Raw genomic sequence first — 19,806 nt, forward strand, 5'->3', positions numbered from 1 at the left:
TATACAAAAATTAATTTTAATATGGAATGATCTCAATTTTAGTAATGGTTTTTCATACTTTATTTTTATTATATATTTGTTATTTCTGAAACCCACATATATGACAGCAAATAAGCTATATATTTACTCCTTTAAAGTTTAATCTAATCTTGTATATATTGTTTTTGTTGTAATTTTCATTAAACACAAAAAAAATCGCAATATCCCCAATTAAAATAAGTAGTAGTCCTATGGGTAATGACTACAACTGTTTGTTGGTCACAAATTTGATCCTTGACTGTTTCATATTACATAACTTCACCACTGTTCAGAAATATATCAAACTTTTGTCCAAAACTACCACTTTTGGAAAAAAATAAAAATATTGTTTAATTCATTAATCCAATGCTTGGTCTGTGACTAGAGTTTTTTTTGTATTTAAGTAATTAAAACATTGAAGATTTTTGTATACACTAAATTTGTTTGTGTGCTATATACACTGTTTCAATTTCTAGCAAATTGATTAACGGGACAATGTATCAGATATAATGTCATTTATACTGGTCCTCGGGAATAGTTTGAGAAGCTTGCTGGTACTGGAAATGAAGAAAAAAGGTGATGAGTGAAATGTCTAATGCGTTCTGCTGTCTAGGTTGATGCACATAAGTTTTGTGCATCATCCTAGACAGCAGAGTTCATGAGGCATATACAGCTGAACTGCTACTTATTGGTGCATCTTGAAAGAGAAGATAGTTCCAGGAGTCAAAACGGTTATTAACCCTCAATATGTGAAGAGTCAGAATATTAAAAATAATAAGAATGTATTTCTTATTAAGCATCAGTTTATAATATTTAGTGGCCAGTTGTGTTCCTTTCTAGCAATAACAATGTGTGTATGTGTTTATATGTAAAAAAATGTGTACATGCACCAGTGAATGCATTTGTGTGTGGGTGTGGGTACAGCAAAAGTGTTAGTCTTACATTATTAAAAATAATTGTAATAGTAAAAACATTATATTGGCACACACACACACACACACACATGCATATATGCATTCTCACACAGATACAGTGGTTATATATCACTTAACTTTGTCATAATTTTTCTACATATGTACTGATCTCAAAATTATAATTAAGTTAATATAATGCTACTGAATCTATAAATGTTGACAGATGACTGATGGTACGGAGTTGACTATACTCCTCCCGTTCCGCCGCACGCTTACCTGAATAATTAGTATAAGTAAACAATAAATTTATAAGTTTTATATAGATAAATTAGTAGTACTAGTCTAACAAAATATTGTGTACTGTTTTGGTAGTAAGCAAGTTATGTTAACCGTTATTATTTAATTGGTGTTATTTGTGAGTGTGGTGTTACAGGTGGAATGGGTGTTGGAGGTGCTGCGTTACGGGCTGTCGCTGCCGTTGACGGAGCACGAAGCGTTGCGTGCGTGTGTGTACGTGTGTCACGCGTGGCTGGGTGCCCTGTTGCCCCCTGCGCCCGCGTCTCAGCCCCCGCAGCCGGCAATACCGCCACCCTTGGCAGCTGATCCGCGCCGCTATGCTGCTAAAATACTCAGCCATCTGCACAACCTCTTCGTACCGCGAGCAGATGACAGTGAGTAACATTTTTAATTTATCTGTATGTTTTTACCGAGACAGCTGTACCGCGCGTTAGGTATGCGCGCGGCGAGACGGGGGAGCATCGATTATCAGCAATCATGCTCTTTTTCTTGAAAAAAATTACACTTGTAACAACCTTTCATTTGGCAATTCCTAAAGAATTCCGATAAAAAAAGTGAAATTTTTCACTGTTGGAGCCCTATCTATCTTTCTGCATTAAAGTTTAGGGTACAGGGAAAACTTACTGGGGGCGAGTGTGGAGAATGCAGCGGCTGTTGCATTATTAATGTATCGCTTTTGGCTTAAAATAGTAAAAAAGCACAGATTATGATAGAGAGATGAGATTTCAAAGCAATGTTAGTGACTTGAATAAGCTACAAATATTATAGACAGAGAGATAGAGAAATGTATACCTAAGTAGTGAAGTATGATGATTGATATCTTGCTTTTATTGCGATGGAAAAATACAGTTTTATTGATTATTTATACTAAAAACTAATTGTCGCTTAGGATGTAGAAATAACACACCTTTTCACAGTCAAATCACTATATTGCACCAATTGTATTGTATTAAAATGATATTGTTTCGAGAGATGTTAATGCTGCTAGAAATAACATCTTTCGAAACAAGACAATACAATTGGCCCTAAGGCTTTTACGGCTTCATCAGTCAAGAGTTCATGGAGCTGAAGGGTCCGTGAACTATTGCACCCATCAAACGATTGGCTTATATTAGTCGTAGGGTAGAAAAACAATGCTGTCATATAAAAGATTAGTGGCGCCATCTGTTATCGCCTAGGCTAACCAATATGTAAATTATCTACGAAATTTAGAATCCATTTAAACATTAATATTAAACATTATTTAAATAAATATTGTGATTTCTTTACAAGCTCTCGCGTTCATATATCAAATGGAATTAGGTAAGTTGGGATAATGTTTACAAAATTAATGAAGTTACATAAGTACGAAGGTTAAATTAACACATTTCTTTTGAAATTTAATTAGATAAAAGATTCCATGACAATTCAACATCAATCTCATATCACATCACATCTCAGTATCACAAATAGCATTTTTTGAAACCAAAAATAAAATCTCAACTCCGCTACCAAAATGCAAGATGTGACTAATATTCTTTAATTCCGTTAACTTGTTGTTAAAACTTTGAAGTTTGATCATCTTTTTAATCTCCTATCTTCATTTTGACCGTTCATCTCAAGGTGGCTAATTAAAATTCAAATTCTCATTTTCCCTATGAAAGAAGGGTGATGGGATCACACAGCTATTAATTTTTTGACCCAGCTTTTTTATAAGTTTACTGCAAATATATTTTCTATGTCCATCTGTCAATTGATTTGGCACATCAAGTAGATACATCTAGATGCACAATGCTTGGTGTATATAGTTGAAATTTATTGTTTTAATGAAAGAATTATATTTCTGATATTTCATATAAAATCCCGCTTCAGCTTTCTTTATCATCATCATGTCAGCCGATTGACGCTCACTGGATGGTATAGGCCTCCCTTAAAAATGGCCACGAAGACCGGCCTCGTGCTGCCCACTACCCTGACTATGTCGCCGATCCATCTAGTGGGGTGCCAACCCATGCCGCGTCTACCGTCTTGTGGTCACCACTCAAACACTTGTAGTATAATATGGCTTTGTGACCTACGTCAATACAGGTGCTGACCTCATCAGCAAGCAGGCAGTACTTTGCCATCGAGTATTACGGTTGGCACGCTCCCTGGCTGATAGCGCGGACCTGGGACCACGGGAGTGGCGTGCTCTCTTGCTTCTCCTGCTGGCAGCTGCAGCAGCTCTACTAGCACCACCAGCACCACACCACGGTGCCGAGCAACTTTGTGAACGAGTACTTTGTGTGCTGTTCGAAGTATGGATATTGGCCTGTCACAGGTAAAATGTACCTACAATCAACAAATTAATGTATCTCCTAAATCTAAGAGTACAATGTACAATATGAATATAGCAAACCTTTTTACATCTTTATTAAACCATTTAAAGCTTTTATACCTATAACCAATCATCCTGTATTATGATGAGTGGCAGTTGTAAACCTCGCGGTACAAGGGACCTTGTTAGACAGGCAATCGAGCGCAGCAAGAAACGAAGTTTTATTTTTTAAAGATGAACAATCGTTACCGGACATCTGTAAGCTTAAAAAATTGTTACCACTGTTTTTTTATTAATTAATTAATTTATTTATTTACTTTATTGGAGATAAACAGTAACAAAAAGCAGTAAGAAAGTACAAACTTAGAAGCTTAGAAATATAAAATTAGTTACAGTTGTTACACTGAGAACATAATGATTTATATGTCAAACAATGAAAAAACAATTAAAAATATTACTAAACAGGGATCAAAGATTATGGTTTATATATTTAAGTTTGTTTATATATTTATATTATGGTTTAAATTGCTTTGTACGTACTTAATAATTTCGAACGAATTTGCAGATGTTTTCCGTCGCCGGCGCTGTGGCGTACATTGCGCGAGCAGTGCGTCCGCTGGCGGCACCGCGCGCCGCTCGTCGAGCAATGGACGCGCGCCTCGCTGTGCCTCACGGCGCGCATGCTCGCGCACATGTACGGTCCGCTGTTTCCCGCCATGCCTGTTGGTAAGTTTCAACCATGTTCTAAAGTTGTATATGCTTTTTTTTTTAAATCCCATAGTTATTGTGTCAAATAAAAACAGTAAGGCCTTCATAAAATTAGTAATTTTTTTGTGGGAAATTGTATACAATATTACAACATATTATCAACATCACTAGCATAATTTCAGTCGCAAGATGTCCACTGCTGGGATTACTTTATAGTAGGTAGTAAAACGAGCTACAATCTGGTTGCTCGACTCGAACTGTCTACATTTTAGGCAGCCTAGCTCTTGGGTCGTTTGGGCTAGTATTTTTAAACCTTTTATGTGGCATCTCCTTACTTAGCCTTTCTTAAATATATACGCCGCTCTATGTAATATATATTTTCATATTAGTTCGAAAGTATTAAACTTGTGTCAAATCCACTTTAGAATTGCCCCCTCAATAATAAATTTGCGTCGCAGTGGGGCCTGGGTCCCACGTTGTCAAAGCCAACCCTAAGAGCGCTTGAGGTTGCTGAATCTAGGTTTCATTATCATCATTTCAGTCGTAAGACCACTACTAGACATAGGTCTCTCCCACAGATTTCAAATAAAACCGGTTGCGACCTGCACCCAGCTTCGTCTCTTGTAGTTGCTGTCTAAGCTGCGCTTGCCGGTTCATAGTCACTATTTCAGAACCATAAAGGCCCATGGGTCATCTAATCTGTGTGCTATGTGGCCAGCTCAATGCAAATTCGCTGAGCTATGTAGGTTACATTCTTTCTGTTCCAAGCATAAACCTCTCCGTGGCTCCTTGGAGACTACGTTTTACTGCCGTGAGTCATCACTATTAACACACGCTGGTTGTTGACCTTCACCTTTGTTTTGATGGATATTGGCCGAGAAAATGGTTGATGACATTTTTATTGGTCTTGTTGTAAATAGGCGAAGAAGATGCAAATTTAGTGCCAGCAGACATGAGCGCCGAAGCGGTGATGCAGACATGGTACCGCATACTGCATACCATCGGCAACCCAGTCGACCTCTGCCGTCCTCACGTCATCAGTCAAACACCTGAGTTCCTACAGGTACAATCAATATGCAAAAGCAGATGCATGTAAACGCATCCTTACCTTACTAAGTAAAGAAATAAGATCAAAAATTTCTAGTGTTAACTTTGTCTGGCGAACATAGCAAAGAAAAGCAATATCTTAACATCTTTATACCCACCACCTTACTTGTAGATCATAGAAAATAAATAGAGGAAAAAAAGAAAAAATTCATATGGTACAAGAGGCGTTCTTATCGCTCGAAGGGATCTCTACCAGACAACTTTTGAATGGGGATGAGAGACATGAAGGAGAGGGCATTTTAAGGTGTGCATACATACAAATACATACATATATACAAACATACCATTACATATATATACACATATACAGAATATATACATATATGAGTTTATAAATATTTACATGGGAAAGCTACTACATTAATACGAATAATTAAACTATGCTACACAATATCCTATTTAAGAGGCGAACGATGTGCTCTTTTACCATTCTTTTAAACGCTTACAGCGAGTTAGCACATCTAATTGGTTCTGGTAGCTCATTCCATAACCTGACAGCGACAAAAGTAAAAGATTTCTCCATTAAACATGTAGAATGAGCATGAATAGTCAATTTCAAGTTCTCCGATGATCTAAGTAACTTATCACGTGAGTCACGTAAGAAAAGAAATCTAGATTTAAGATAAGAGGCAGTAAGCTGGTTAAACAAAATACTGGATATAATATATTTATTACATTTAATTCTTCAGTACTCCATGACAGCGGAGGAAGGCGCGAGAGATCCAAGCACGCACCCATGCCTTCAAGCACTTCCAGCCATTTTTCACAAGGCCATGAAAGGAGTCGCCGCTCACGTGGACGCGTTCCTCGGTACGTATGAAATGTAAATATAGCGTGCTGTGTTACCAGTGTGGAAATGTTTGTGTTGAAATAACAATATGATGCCTATAATTACTGTAATAGGCAAATTATTGCATGGTTTTATAATTATAAGAATATTAGTATTTGGATGCCAATAATCTATTTGTTACATTGAAACTTGAATTGGTGGATCAAGCGATTTAACTTAAAATTTCTGATCCGCATCAGATTATTTTTTGAGAAGTGTCTTCAGGGTCAGAGTGATAGGTACGTAATAATTTGTGCTTCATCTTCGACTACATGGTTGCTTTTCATCAGGCGAGTTGGTGGTCAGAAGCAAACAAGAAAGCGTTGAAGTTATATTAACAACAGAATTAAACCTTGCTAAATATGAAGTTATAAAATAAATTAAGAGTTAATTTTTACTGACGACATATGAACTATTATTTTAAGTGTTTTATTAACACATTATTAAATTTGGGGGTATTTAGTTATGTAAGTGTAGTTTGGGTTTTAAAAATTTATTAATCCGTAGAGGTGTTTTAGTTGAATTTGTTTTTGTTTTCCTTGTATTTTTAATATGTTGATTTATATGTTTTAATTTAATAATATTTAATTACAAGAAGATACAAATAGTTTATTATTTTCCATAATTAAGTACAAAATATTTTATACGCTTATTATTTGCGGTATAAAAAATGATTATTTATTTTGAAAATACTTTTATCTGTTCGCATAAATTATCAAAGGGAGATTAAATTATCGATATAATGTCGATGTGATGACCATGTAATTTTTTAAACCAATTTAATAAATATAACCTTTTTGAAACATTCTAGACTTATGGAACTTTGACCTGATTATTTTCTAGGCGCTGAATGGTAACCTCTTTTGTCTTTAGATATACAATACAATACCTGGACTATATTTATATATATACTATCGGAACAGTATATCGGGTAATACTTTCGCTTATAAATCCTTTGTATAAAATCTATGTATTATATAGTATAAGTTAGACAAGTATAAGCTTTATTATATTAAGATGTAACTAGACAATAAGTATGTGCTTTATATCGATAAGTTATCTATCTAATACCTAAAAGTAGAGATCGGATGTTCGGATTAAAGTTTGCCTAAAGTTTAAGTGTTGGCTTAATATAGAAAGCACTTTAAGAAAAAAAAACTAAAGAAATCTTAATTGTCCGGTAGAACAGATAATTATACTTGCTTACTATAGATATACAAAAAGTAAAAATGCGGATGGTAGTTTTTAAACAATTGGTATTTTTTTATTTCATTGAAGTCGTTTCCATAATGTATTAGCTATAAAATAACTAAGCAAATACGTGTCCGGATATCCGATGTCCAGTTACATCTCTCGGATTCAAAATATCTTTACTCAAGTACACACAATTTTGAATAGTCAATTATTTCAACATAATAAGTAGTACGCTACCTCTTGCTCGGAATGCTGATCTGTGGAGAAGATCCGGTCAGAAGTTGCCCTTTTAAATGAAATTTAACAATAGTCATGGATTATATTATAATATTAATGTAAATGAGTCAACAAACCAAATTCTACGCATAAATATATACATATTATAAATGACTCTTGAAAGATATAATAATGTACTTTTAATTTTCGATTTAATACTAAGAAAAACAAAGTCGACGAAATCTCGTGGAACTTTATTATATATAAAAAATTAAATAAAATAGTTTTCTTTATTTTTTATGTCTATTTGGGCGAAGTATCGGTACTGCGTTAGAGGTATATTTTTTTATTTGTTTTATTAAGGTACGGGAACAAAACAGTAATATATACAAAAAATATTGTGTATAAAATTTAAAAACATGATACCAAAGCAGTTTCCAACATCTAAATTTCTATATAAGAGCACATATCTTGGTAGTATTTTCCTACCAAAGTCCATGTAAAGCACAAGTAGCTACAAGGGTGCGGTTCGCGGGTGGCACAGGGCGCGGCACGGACTGGCGGGAGTGTTGCGGGGTCAGCTCGGGGGGTCCCGACAGTCTCAGGGGGCCGGGGGGCGCGGAGGGCGACGATGAGCTCACGCCCCCCGCGCACCGCCGTCTCGCAAAGTCCTTCAGCGTGGCATCGCGGCCGCGCGAGAAGCTTTCCGAAAGAAGTATGCATACACCGTTTTCAACCTTATCAGTAAAACTACACGGTTGATTTTTGCTTACTGTGGTGTTATCCCTTTCTTGTTATGCGCATGATTTTGTGTCTTGTGATGTCTGTGATAAGGATTATTTTTGCTTGTCAAAAGATGTTAATGTATAATGATAATATGACCAATAGTTTTTTTATATAGATGCTATTGTTTGTCGCTTTTGGTTCTGCTAATTATGCATTGTTTTTTTTTATTTTGCAATTTGCATCTCTATGTCAATGGTGTTACGGTGGGTTATTGCACGCTAGTTGCTTCGGTGCTGGATACGTATTCATGTTTTACATATTTGGTGAAGGCTTTTTTAGAATTTACCTGATATCGATATTTGCTAGAATTATACGTTCACATTTACTTTCGTGTTTAACTTTTTATTTAATTATTGCAACTGGAATAATTTACTAAAATACTTTTAGTTTTAACAATGCTTGCGATTCACCAAACTCAAAATAGGACAATGAAATTAACAAAAAAAAAACGATGTGTTCTTGCAAAAAGAGCTACTTATAGTAACATACCAACGATGGATTTATATTTATTGCAATTAATACAGATGTACATATTTAAAAAAATAGTCATTGTCAATCTGAAGTGCCTTTTGGTAACTTTTTTTTTTAAATAAAATTATGCTTTATTACCAGGAAGATATAAAATAGGCAAGGTCATTTTTTAATAACATACAACTCTTTAGAAGTGATAAGTTTTTTATTGAAATTAAATATAAAATGCAAATTTTAATTCTACTAATAAATACTACCAATTTACTAAAAAAAAATTCTAAAAATGTCTCATTTAGTTATTAAGGAAAATAATGATATTGAAACTAAGTACATATGACTTGGAGCTCCTAAACATTTCAGGTACACCGCGAACATCTCTAATTGGCTTGACTGGCAGCCGTCCATCCAGTATTGTCCCCACCACACCCCCCAACTCCATATCTTCGCAAGGTTAAATATTTTTTATTACACTTTAGACTAAAAAACATTGAATTTTTTAATTTGTTACCTTTATGAAATCCAATTTCATAAAATTTGCATATATAAACTATCGACACAATGTTCCATAATACTCAATTTTGTAACTAACAGATTTTTCTCTATATCTTTCTTTATTTTGCTGTATCTCTTATTCATTTGAAACGTTATAAGCAAGTTATATTAATGATACTCTAGCTGGTGATATCGAGAAGCCGCCACTCACACCGTTACGTCCGAAAGTCAATTCCATCTTCCACCTGTTCGGCGAATGGCTGTTCGAAGCGGCGCTAATTGGAACCATACCCATCTCGAGTACCAACCAATGTGAGTATATACAACGGACAGTTAGTTATCTAATGAATTCAGGCGTTATTTTGCGGAAGTCCATCCTAAGTAAGAAAAGGACCGATATATAGCTACTTCTGCCATGCAGCAGTAGTCGTGCAATAAAGTGCACAATATTGCACGACTACTACTGCATGGCGGAAGTAGCTATATATTGGTCCTTTTTTTACGACATTTAGTTGACATAGTATGACATGAACTTTTTCTGATCTCGTCTGATCAAACTATTTAACCCTTTCGTTACCAGCGCCGCAGTTAGCTTCCATTGGACACGCCGTGTGTACCAGTGCGCATTTAGGTGGCATCCATTTTCCGTCCCTTATATTGTATTGTAATTGATTGATTCATCTAAGGGTACAATCACATACATTATTTGATATGAAATGAGCTCACATTCATCCCTTTAAAGCTAATTACTATAATCAATCACCCTGTATAATTGATGTTGCTACATTCACAGCACGAGCGGAAGGCACACCACCGCCACCGTCTCTATCAGACGCGACATACAGGCTCAATAGGATGAGCTATCAACCAGGTAAATGTTTCTTTTTATAAGAGCGCGTGTAAACCCCGACTAATTTTTAATTAGGTACACCAGCAGTACACATGTACTAAAATTACATTAAAAGTTACCACATAAATAATGGTTCTGTTATGTGTTACTTTATAGGTGATGCAACATTAAAATAATACTTTATACAACATTCCAGAAAGATAAGACTATATCAAATACAAAAACAAAATTGAAGAGATAAGTGATCTATGAGGAAACGTCTGGCTTTAGACACCAAAAAAGTCCACTAAATGAACATGATGATATATCAAAGGATGAGAAGTTGTCTGTTGCGGGCAGGGCATGTTCGGTCATATCGATCTTTGGGTGATGTCTACGCTTCTCAGTGGGCTTCTCAATGGTTGTCATGATGATGATTTAATGTGTAATACCCAAATCAAATTATTTCTCGAACTCTAAACTTCAAAAATCAGGAAGAACGGAGAGGGTCCGAAAAACAGAGGCCTTAAACAAACCAAATTTCTCTTTATATCTCTTTTGTCTTTACTATTATGCAATTATGTATTTATTTTCTAGCGTGTACAATAAATAAATAAGGATGCGTTTACATAGCGGATAAAGTTCACATCTGTATTTAATGGAATCAGGCGTTACCTTACGGAAGTCCATCCTAAGTAAGAAAAGGATCAACATTTATCGGCGGGCTAGCGGGCTGTGCACTTTGTTGCACGACTACCACTGCATGTGCAGAAGTGGCTAAATATTGGTCATTATCTTACTCCACCTCTGTAGTTTTCACTTAATTTACTCCGTTTATTTTTTCAGTAAACTGTGACGTGTTTTAAGTATGTTATGGTATTATACACATATTGTGGAGGTAGTAAAACTAAAAATGATTTCTATGGATTTATGTTCAAAACTCAAATGTTTATTATTTTTTTGGATTATAAAAATAAATGTTACAGTTATTACAGAAGTACACGTCCTGCTGAAATGATGTCGATGATGTGTCCATTAAAGATTTGATCCTGGCAAAGATTTTCAAGAGTAAAAAAAACTTAAAATTTGACATGATCCAACAATGTGGCAATTATAAGCCAAAGTAGCTGTGTTGCCACAGCAAAAACTTAACACATTTAAATAATGTTGCTACATTTATAAAATTTAAATTTAGAATATTGATCTACCACCAGGGAGGGCAGTTGCGTTGGGTACCCTGTGCCGAGTGATTTGCTCGAAGCAGTGCCGTGAAGAGGTGTTGGCTCCTTACCTTGCGCGCACGTACGCGGCCTTGCAGCGTGGCTTGCGGGACCCCGCCACAGCTGCCGCCGTCGTGTTGGACGCTGCAGACATTTTCAGGTAATTTATTTAATTAACCTACATAATATACGAAGATACGTTTCTAGGGTCACCTTGAAGAAGCACACTTAGAAATACATACTATGTACCCAATTTTTTTAAATTACTTCATTAGTACTTTAAACCAAAAAACGTGTTAAATCATGCTCTAGGCTCTATATAAGTATTAACTCTCTTGTGGGCCATTGTGGGCGGTATTCCAAAACACTTCCGTGTAACGTTTTTAAATTATCATTGAATAAAAGTTATTGAACAAAAATTCTATTACAGTGTATAGAATTTTTTTTTACTGAAATTTTGATACCTTGGAAATTAAATACTTTGACTCGGTACTTCCCAAAGTGGGGTAAAGTCCCCCGGGGGGGGTAATTTGGTTGTGAAGGGGGGCATTCGGGCAATGGACTTGTGGTGGAGTTTAACAGGTTAGGTAGGCAATGTTAGAGACAACACCTAACGAGCTGGATCACAAAAATTAAAACATTTGGATGAAATATAGACACAGTTTATTTTAAAAGTCATCTGCATACAACTTCAGATACACTATCGCCGTAATAAATTATTTGTTATGCGAATGAAATAATTTTTACATTAAACTATCACCACTCATTTGTAAATATTAAACCTTGATTCAAAATTGATATAAGATAGTCTTTAATTCAATATTCCATCAAACATTAAAGATTTAATACAAATTCACAAACAACAACACATATGTCACTTGACGCCGTTAGCAATTTTTATATTTTCTAATATTTATGGGCGTGAGACGCGGTTTTGACAACCGCCTACAAATCATACGCCGCGCGTCCTTAGTTTTTTGCGCATGCGTAGATCGATGGATTTACAGATAAGCGGAAGCATTTTGACAACTGTGATTATTTCGCTACAGACTCTACACGAGTTTTGCCCTTTCACTTCACGCCATTTGAATGCAATTTCGGTGCTAAATTTAGCGAAAAAGGTAATTGTTATTTAATTGCGGCAAATAAATATTAGGTATGACTTCGACAAGACTAAAATTTCAGTTTGGTGCTTGGCATCAAATAGAGTTCTATTCAGCAGGCTCCGAGGGGAATCCTGAATGTTGTAATATCTCTAAACTCTAAACAACGCAGCTTGTCCCATTGCAACTTCTATAGTACTTCACAGCATCCAGTTGGTTTTATTTTGTAATAATCGTCTGCCAAAACTCGTTGATTTAATAAATATAGTCATTGTATAGATTTCCTAGTGATTTATTTCTAAAACTTATTATTTATTTTTTTAATCAATTTTTTTTATATGAAAAATTATGAAACTAAAAAGGTTGAAAACTGCTCACTAACATATTAAACATATATATGTAATTTATATATATATATATATATATATATATATATATATTATATATATTATACGTATTCATATGTAAAAGTGAACACAAAAAACACCCGCCTGAATTTATTGCGGGCTTATTACAGGGTACATTTGAAACCTTAGATTTATTTTAAATTGAAATATGACATTAGCGGAGATTATAAAAAAGGGTAGATATATTTTAATTCGCCTCTTTGAACAAAATATATTCTTCACAGGCTGGACTTGGACGGTGTACTGGTGCTGGTACCAGACTTCATAACGGCTCTGGACCTTATTCTGTCGGAGAGAGATCCGAAAATCGACTGTGGAGCCATCGACAAGCGGGAGCTTAGAAAGGCGGCCATAAGCCTTTTGCTCTCCTTAGTAGCCTTCCCGTATCATTACAGAGGATTACCTGTTCCGGAATTTCCCGGATGCAATGAATAGTAAGGTTTTTTTTTTAATTAATTAAGAATTAGTTTTTTCGAATTAAGGTTAAATGGATATTTTAGTGACAATTATTTAACTTTTTATTGTATTGAAAAAAACGACGTTTGGAAATAATAGTTCTACAGTGTTACCGGAACCGCTGTACCGCGCCTAAAATATACGAGCGGTGACATGATGGAGAAAGTAGGTCTCTTCGATCCCTCAGTCAGCTGTAAACGCTCACGGCCACGGCGCTCATGCTGTTTATTTCCTCGGCCCCCACCTCGTCGCGCTTTATTAAGGCGCGGTATAGCGGTTATGGTACCATTTTATTAATAACATTTTTTTCTTTGATTACCATTTCTCTCAAAGGAATGAAGGGTTTATTAAGCGTACACAGATTCTCTTCTGTCTTTAAAAAATCAGACTAAGAGCTGTAAATGGTATGTAATCGCAAAACTAATGAAGCTGTAAATGCGAAGATGTAGACGGTATTTGAATGAAGCTAAGGTAAATTATTTTTTTTTAAATTGGCTAAATTTATTAACTATATTTTACAGTGCCGGCCTAACAATTGGTGATTACGCCAGAGGCAAGCTCTCTCTGATCTGCGTATCGGCCGTGCAAGTTGAGACCTCCGAAGCGCTGGCGGTCCCGCTGCTAAGTGCCCTCTATCTGTGTGTGCGTCACAACGCTTACGTCACATCCACGAAGGCGCACAGCGCACCGCCCGGCTCCACAATGTCGCACAGCACAGAGTATAAAGGTACCTGACAGCTGTCACAATGACAGATGTCAAAATGACATATGATGACAGTTGACAACATGACTGTTTCCTAAGTGTTATTTGGTATAGAAATGTTTTGTTCTGTTTATTACTGTAAACGCAGACATGCTGTGATCTTTCCTCGTATAATACATAAATATATATTGATTCCAAACACAATCTATTCATACACGCTTTCACCGGACAAATCGTTTTGCCGCTTTCAAATACACCGACATACACATTTCGATGATTCCACCCAGCGTTTGCTTTATTTTGTTTTGCGTTGCCAATGCGATAACACACTTTTTAAGTGAATTCTGAAAACATGAAAAAGGTATTTAGATATTTGAACATTGAACAAAGTAATATTTTGTATGAAAAAAACGTGTATTAACCCACCAACTCACATAAACAATAATAATTTATATAAAGTTAGATATATTAAATTTGATATTACTTGACATTAACTATTGAAACGAAAAATGTATAATTGTCATTATATATATATAATGACATAAAAAAATATTAAAAAAAAAGTAATAAGAATTTGAATTTGGAACTTGAGACTAAGGCACACGTTAATGTGCGAGCGAGAGGTGCTTGCCAGGGAGTGTGTAGTGCGTACGTTTCTAGCGCGCTCGGACGGCGGCAGCGGCGAGCACGCACAGGACGACTACGCCGCCGACGTTAGGGAGCTTGACCCGTCGTCTCCGGTTTTCGGTAATTTCGACTTTATTTTGCTCAGCTTAATGGTGATAATTGAATTATTATCTATAAATCTTCCCTTTTCTGCCCAGATTGACTTTACTGTTGATCTGCTTCTCTAGGTTAAGTATATGTTAGTGAAGTTAAGCCAATAAGCAAAGTATAGGTTTTCCCAAAGATCGATACAATGACTAGAATTGCACTGCCCGTATCCATTTTAGATGAATAATTCTTTACATGTTTTAATAGCTATGACTTCAGTTATGGTGCTGGGATATAGTGTAACCATGTTATATTGCACCAAGTTTTTATTGGAGAACAATTATGTACTATGATAAATTAAATTCAACTATCACCATTACATAAACATTGTTACTGATATAGTTTAAGAAAAAACTGTAAAATTTGTTACTAACTTTTTCAGTGACATTGTTTTGCCGCTTTTTACTTTACGTTTCTATTATTGCTTGCCTGTTTTATTTTCTTCATTGTTCTCTTTTTAAATATTTTTGTCATGTTGTATATTTGCTCTTTGTTTACAATTGTATGTTTTAATTAATGTGACGTTTGTTTTTACTAGGCTGGTTATCGTATACATATTTGATTTATGAATAAAAGTTTTTTTAAGGTAAGTGTTATGTTAGACGGTTAGGATAATTTAAAATCGGCATTATTTACCGATTCATATGATATTTAAAAATATTTCTAATTACTAATACAGGTTACAAGCAATATGTTCATTCATTCATTTTGTCATTCATTCGTCAATCCGCTGTCAACTTTCGCGGCTGCGATCAAACTCTTTTTTTCCTCGTCTCCCACTTCGCCGCGTTTTCCTATGGCGCGGTATAGCTGTCGACATTACTATAAAGCGCCTTTCTTCATAAGATCATCTCATCTGAAATATTGCACAAATTTTTTGTTAGTGAATTTTAATATAAATATATGTGATGTTATATGTTGTGTTCTTAGTGAGATAGTTATAAGGTTTTTTTTATATTTCTAAGTTTGTAAGTTTGTACTTTCTTACTGTTTATCTCCAATAAAGTAAATAGTAAATAGATACAGAGGTGATTGATGCCGATTTTGCACATTGCGGTAAGGCTTTTTACCGGATACTCGTGTAATGATCAATAAAGAATAGAGCAGAGGAATCACCGATACTAGGATTTTCTGTGATTATACAAGGCGAACGCTTTATACACAAAACTTCGCGCTAAAAATTACAATTCGCGATGTCAGACTGTCGTATTTGCACTGACTATCTTAGTAAAAGAAATTTAATTGTCTCGTTAAATTTGTATAACTTTGATATTGTTATTTTCGGGTTTAAATTTGATTAAGAAAGCACGTAGCTTTCGCGGAACCCCTAAGAAAGGCTGATCTAATATAATGAAATTACATAGAAGAAAATATATGTTAAGATTATACAATTTCGGAATGTACAAAAAGTAGAAGTATATGTTGCACGTTACCACTGTGATCAAAAAGTTAGGTAAATTCTTTATTTATTCATAGAAATTTTTTTATCCCTTTAAAAATAATCTCCGTGCGATGAAACGCACTTTTCCAACGCTTTATCCAGTCATCGAAACATTCGGTATAGCCTTGAAGACCTTCGATTCAATTTTTATTTCCTTGATCGTGTCAAAATAGCGTCCCAGCATTGGACTTTTGAGTTTGCCGAATATCTAGAAGCCGCACGGAGCCAAATCAGGCGAATACGGTGGTTACAGAACGATATGAGTCGAGTTTTTGACGCTTTCTTTTCAAAAATTTTTTTTCTTAAGACACAACATCCTTCAAAATAGTTTGAGCTGAAACAAATGATATTTCAACTTTTAAAAAAGAGGCGCTTGGCAAATGTTATAGACAGTTGTTATACCAACCTACGAAAAAAAAAACCTGCCTTCATAATTCCTGAGAGTTTTTAATGACAATTTCACCTATTAGATCACAGAGTATCGTTTCTGGTGGTCTATCGGCTGACATGGTGATGGGTACCTACTTACCTAACTTAGAAATATAAGTTGATATTATAAATATTGACATACAAGTAATATTTTACTTTGTAGATTCAGTTAACACAAGTTACAATGGCTTCAGGTGCAGCGTTAGTGGTAAGAGCTACTTACCTGGTGTGTCACCGATTGATATCCTCCTGGAAGGGTGACCTGCAAGTCTCCCTAGCTGCGTTGGAACTGCTTTCTGGTCTTGCCAAGTTACATTCCGTTAAACCAGGTAAGGAATGTCCCATATCAATATGGCTACTTATTTATTTACACAATTCTTTTACTAAGTATAATGTAAATATAATCTTGTGTAAAATATGAAAGAGAAAAAAATAAATAAAAAATGTTGAAAAAGAAAAAAAAAATGGTAAATATACTAACGATGTGTATATATATATATACTTGTTATATATATTAAACACTATTAAAACAAATATGGCGCACACACCCACACACGTGTATGTGTGTATTATATTTGTTAGGAATTTTTAAAAAAAATGTGACATCACACTTTGATTTCATTCAAACACATTCCCCGTATTTGTCTATTTCCCGCTGTAGTCAATCCGAGAACTATATTTTACTTTTAAATTTAGAATTACGCGGCTATACATTTTTTGTATATGACAATTTGTATAAGTAATTTCGTCGTTTCGACTCATAGATGCCCACTGCAAGGCATAATCTCCCCCTAAGATGTCTATAGGGGATATACGATAATCGCCACACTTGGCACACGCAGAGGACACTGCCTATCTTCTGAAAACTTGTTTGTGAGCAGTGGCAATCATATATAATGAATGCACAAAGTGTGAATATATAAGAGAATCGAACCCTAGAATCGCAAATCTCAATCCTCTGTCGCTATGTTACCACAGCCCATATATAATTTATCTCAATAATTTTTACGTTAAATTTAGAAGTAATTTTATTATATATATCTAATAATAGCTCTATTCATTTTCTATTTCCATGCTCTTCAGAGTTTGTTATCGGTAAGGTTGTGCCTTTTAAGAATTTACTTAACAATTTTGTTTAAGCACGTTTGTTTTAGTTTTTGTTGCTTTAACACTTTAATAGTTAAAGTAATTGTTAGTCGAAGAGTTTAATTTAAATTATAGCACAGCATTTTAATAATAATTTTTATATGCAATGCAATGCGATGTCAGATGTAAATTCATTTAATTAGTTGAAGATTGACAAAACTTTTGATATTTATTTTCGGCGGACATTAAACAAAATAGTATCGATCGAAATATGCATGACATAACGGTCCGCTTAATATATTTCATTACAAAGAATATGGGTATCATACGCCTTGCTTGCATATGAACCAGTAGTTAGTAGTAAACAAAGTACAAAGGGAGCATATGAGAATAAACATCTTTTGATGTGTTTTGGTGGGCATAGTGCCTGATGTAAGCTCTTATTCATGTAAACTGTTCACAAAGTAAAGTGTTTGCCGGTATGTAGAGGCGATAGAGCGCAAGCGAGCGGTGCGTTGGATATGCGACTACATCTCGGTGCAGTGCGGTCGACCGCCGCAAGCGCACTCGCGCGACCTTCACTCGTGCGTGGTGGCCGCGTACCAGTGCCTGGCGGCGTGGCTGTGTCCCGCGCTGCTCGCAGACTCGGACTGCCTCACCGCGCTCATGGAGGTAGTCGAGCTCGGCATCTCCGGCTCCAAGAGCCACGGTCAGTCCTACTTTATATATAACATAAGTTAATAATAAAATAGGCTAAAATCAGGGAGGAGACAATAGCCTCCCTGATAGGCGAAAAAGAAACTAGGAAAGAATTCCTCGCTTGTTGCAAGAAAATAGTTAAAAACGTTATACAAAAAAAAATTAAAATCCAAATATACAATAAGAAATGTGATAAAATGTGATAAAATAAAACTCAAATGTGACATATAATGTATTATAGAAAATAAGTAAAAATGTAAAATAAAAATGTAAAATGAAAAAATTGTAAAAAGAAAAGAGGAAAGAATGATAGATGAACAGAGCAAAAGGGTAAGAAAGTAGAAATGTAGCATGAAAGATAGATAATAGACCGAAAGAGAAAGTAAAATATGAAAGAAGAGAGAGAAAATAAAAAATCATGTGGAAATTAAATTACAGATAAAGTCCCTGTCCTACCATAAATAGGGGTACGAGAGGCCCCCAATAGCGGGGGTCATTAAAAAAAATAAGTTAATAATGATTCACATATTTCATAATATTTTTAAATTTTTAAAATTATAACTCTTGTACATGTTAGTAGACTAGTTTATTAGACATTCTCCTCACACAATGCCATAAAAGAAGTAAGTCATACCCTCTATTAATCATTCTTATGATTCAATAGGATCTGGTGAAGAGACTTCAGAACATGGGGGCAGTTTTTTGCACAAAACTGTAGACGTCATTTGTGTTTGTATGGGGGAGTATTTGGCTTTGTGATGAATAATGTTGAGTTGTATATTGGTCTTTTAGTTTTATATCAGATGTGGATGTCGATGACACGTTTTTTACACATGATATTACCTTATTTAACATATCTATTACAAAAATCTATTTGAATAAATAGAATATAGCCACGAATTTGTGATTTTTTTTAATTGGTCGTAACCACTATTTGGTTTAGTACCACTCAATGGAATTATTTTTATTTTATTTTACTTCAATTAAAGCCAACACTTATAGAAAAATTAGTGTATTTTATACAAAAAATAAATATAATTATCAGAAGAAGAAAATCTTACTTATTTTAACAGCACCTAATTGATACCGGACTGTTGTTGTATTTCGTGCGACAGAGATAACGCTCTACGAAGCCGAAATTAGCCGATTGTCTCTTTCCAAAGGTCGATTTGCAATATTTATCGCCTAATACTGTATATGCGTAATCGCGGTGAACATGTCAGATATCCTTTTATATTTTTTTTGTCAAACAAGTCGTTCATAAGAAATGTACCTAGTACTGAATTTTGTACAATAAAATAGGTTTATGCTGTCGACTGTGCGAAATGTAA

The 19,806-nt window shown here is 34.9% G+C and overlaps 1 protein-coding gene across 1 annotated transcript in view; it reads left to right on the top strand.

Annotated features, from left to right (window-relative positions):
- The window catches only part of LOC137923301 (ral GTPase-activating protein subunit beta), a 33,508-nt gene that overhangs the window by 1,291 nt on the left and 12,411 nt on the right, over positions 1-19,806 (top strand). Inside the window, exons 3-17 of the mRNA XM_068766504.1 lie at positions 1,366-1,603; positions 3,297-3,528; positions 4,091-4,251; positions 5,154-5,296; positions 6,030-6,150; positions 8,124-8,294; positions 9,197-9,286; positions 9,512-9,640; positions 10,122-10,199; positions 11,372-11,537; positions 13,112-13,321; positions 13,865-14,070; positions 14,707-14,793; positions 16,885-17,019; positions 18,264-18,485. Coding sequence (XP_068622605.1) covers positions 1,366-1,603; positions 3,297-3,528; positions 4,091-4,251; positions 5,154-5,296; positions 6,030-6,150; positions 8,124-8,294; positions 9,197-9,286; positions 9,512-9,640; positions 10,122-10,199; positions 11,372-11,537; positions 13,112-13,321; positions 13,865-14,070; positions 14,707-14,793; positions 16,885-17,019; positions 18,264-18,485 — 2,389 coding nt within the window. The remainder of the gene's footprint in view (positions 1-1,365; positions 1,604-3,296; positions 3,529-4,090; positions 4,252-5,153; positions 5,297-6,029; positions 6,151-8,123; positions 8,295-9,196; positions 9,287-9,511; positions 9,641-10,121; positions 10,200-11,371; positions 11,538-13,111; positions 13,322-13,864; positions 14,071-14,706; positions 14,794-16,884; positions 17,020-18,263; positions 18,486-19,806) is intronic.

The sequence above is a fragment of the Battus philenor genome, unplaced genomic scaffold (genome assembly GCF_028537555.1).
Source record: "Battus philenor isolate CCGP_79_NKW_IND1 unplaced genomic scaffold, ilBatPhil1.0.hap1 SCAF_21, whole genome shotgun sequence".
Classification (NCBI taxonomy): Eukaryota; Metazoa; Arthropoda; class Insecta; order Lepidoptera; family Papilionidae; genus Battus; species Battus philenor.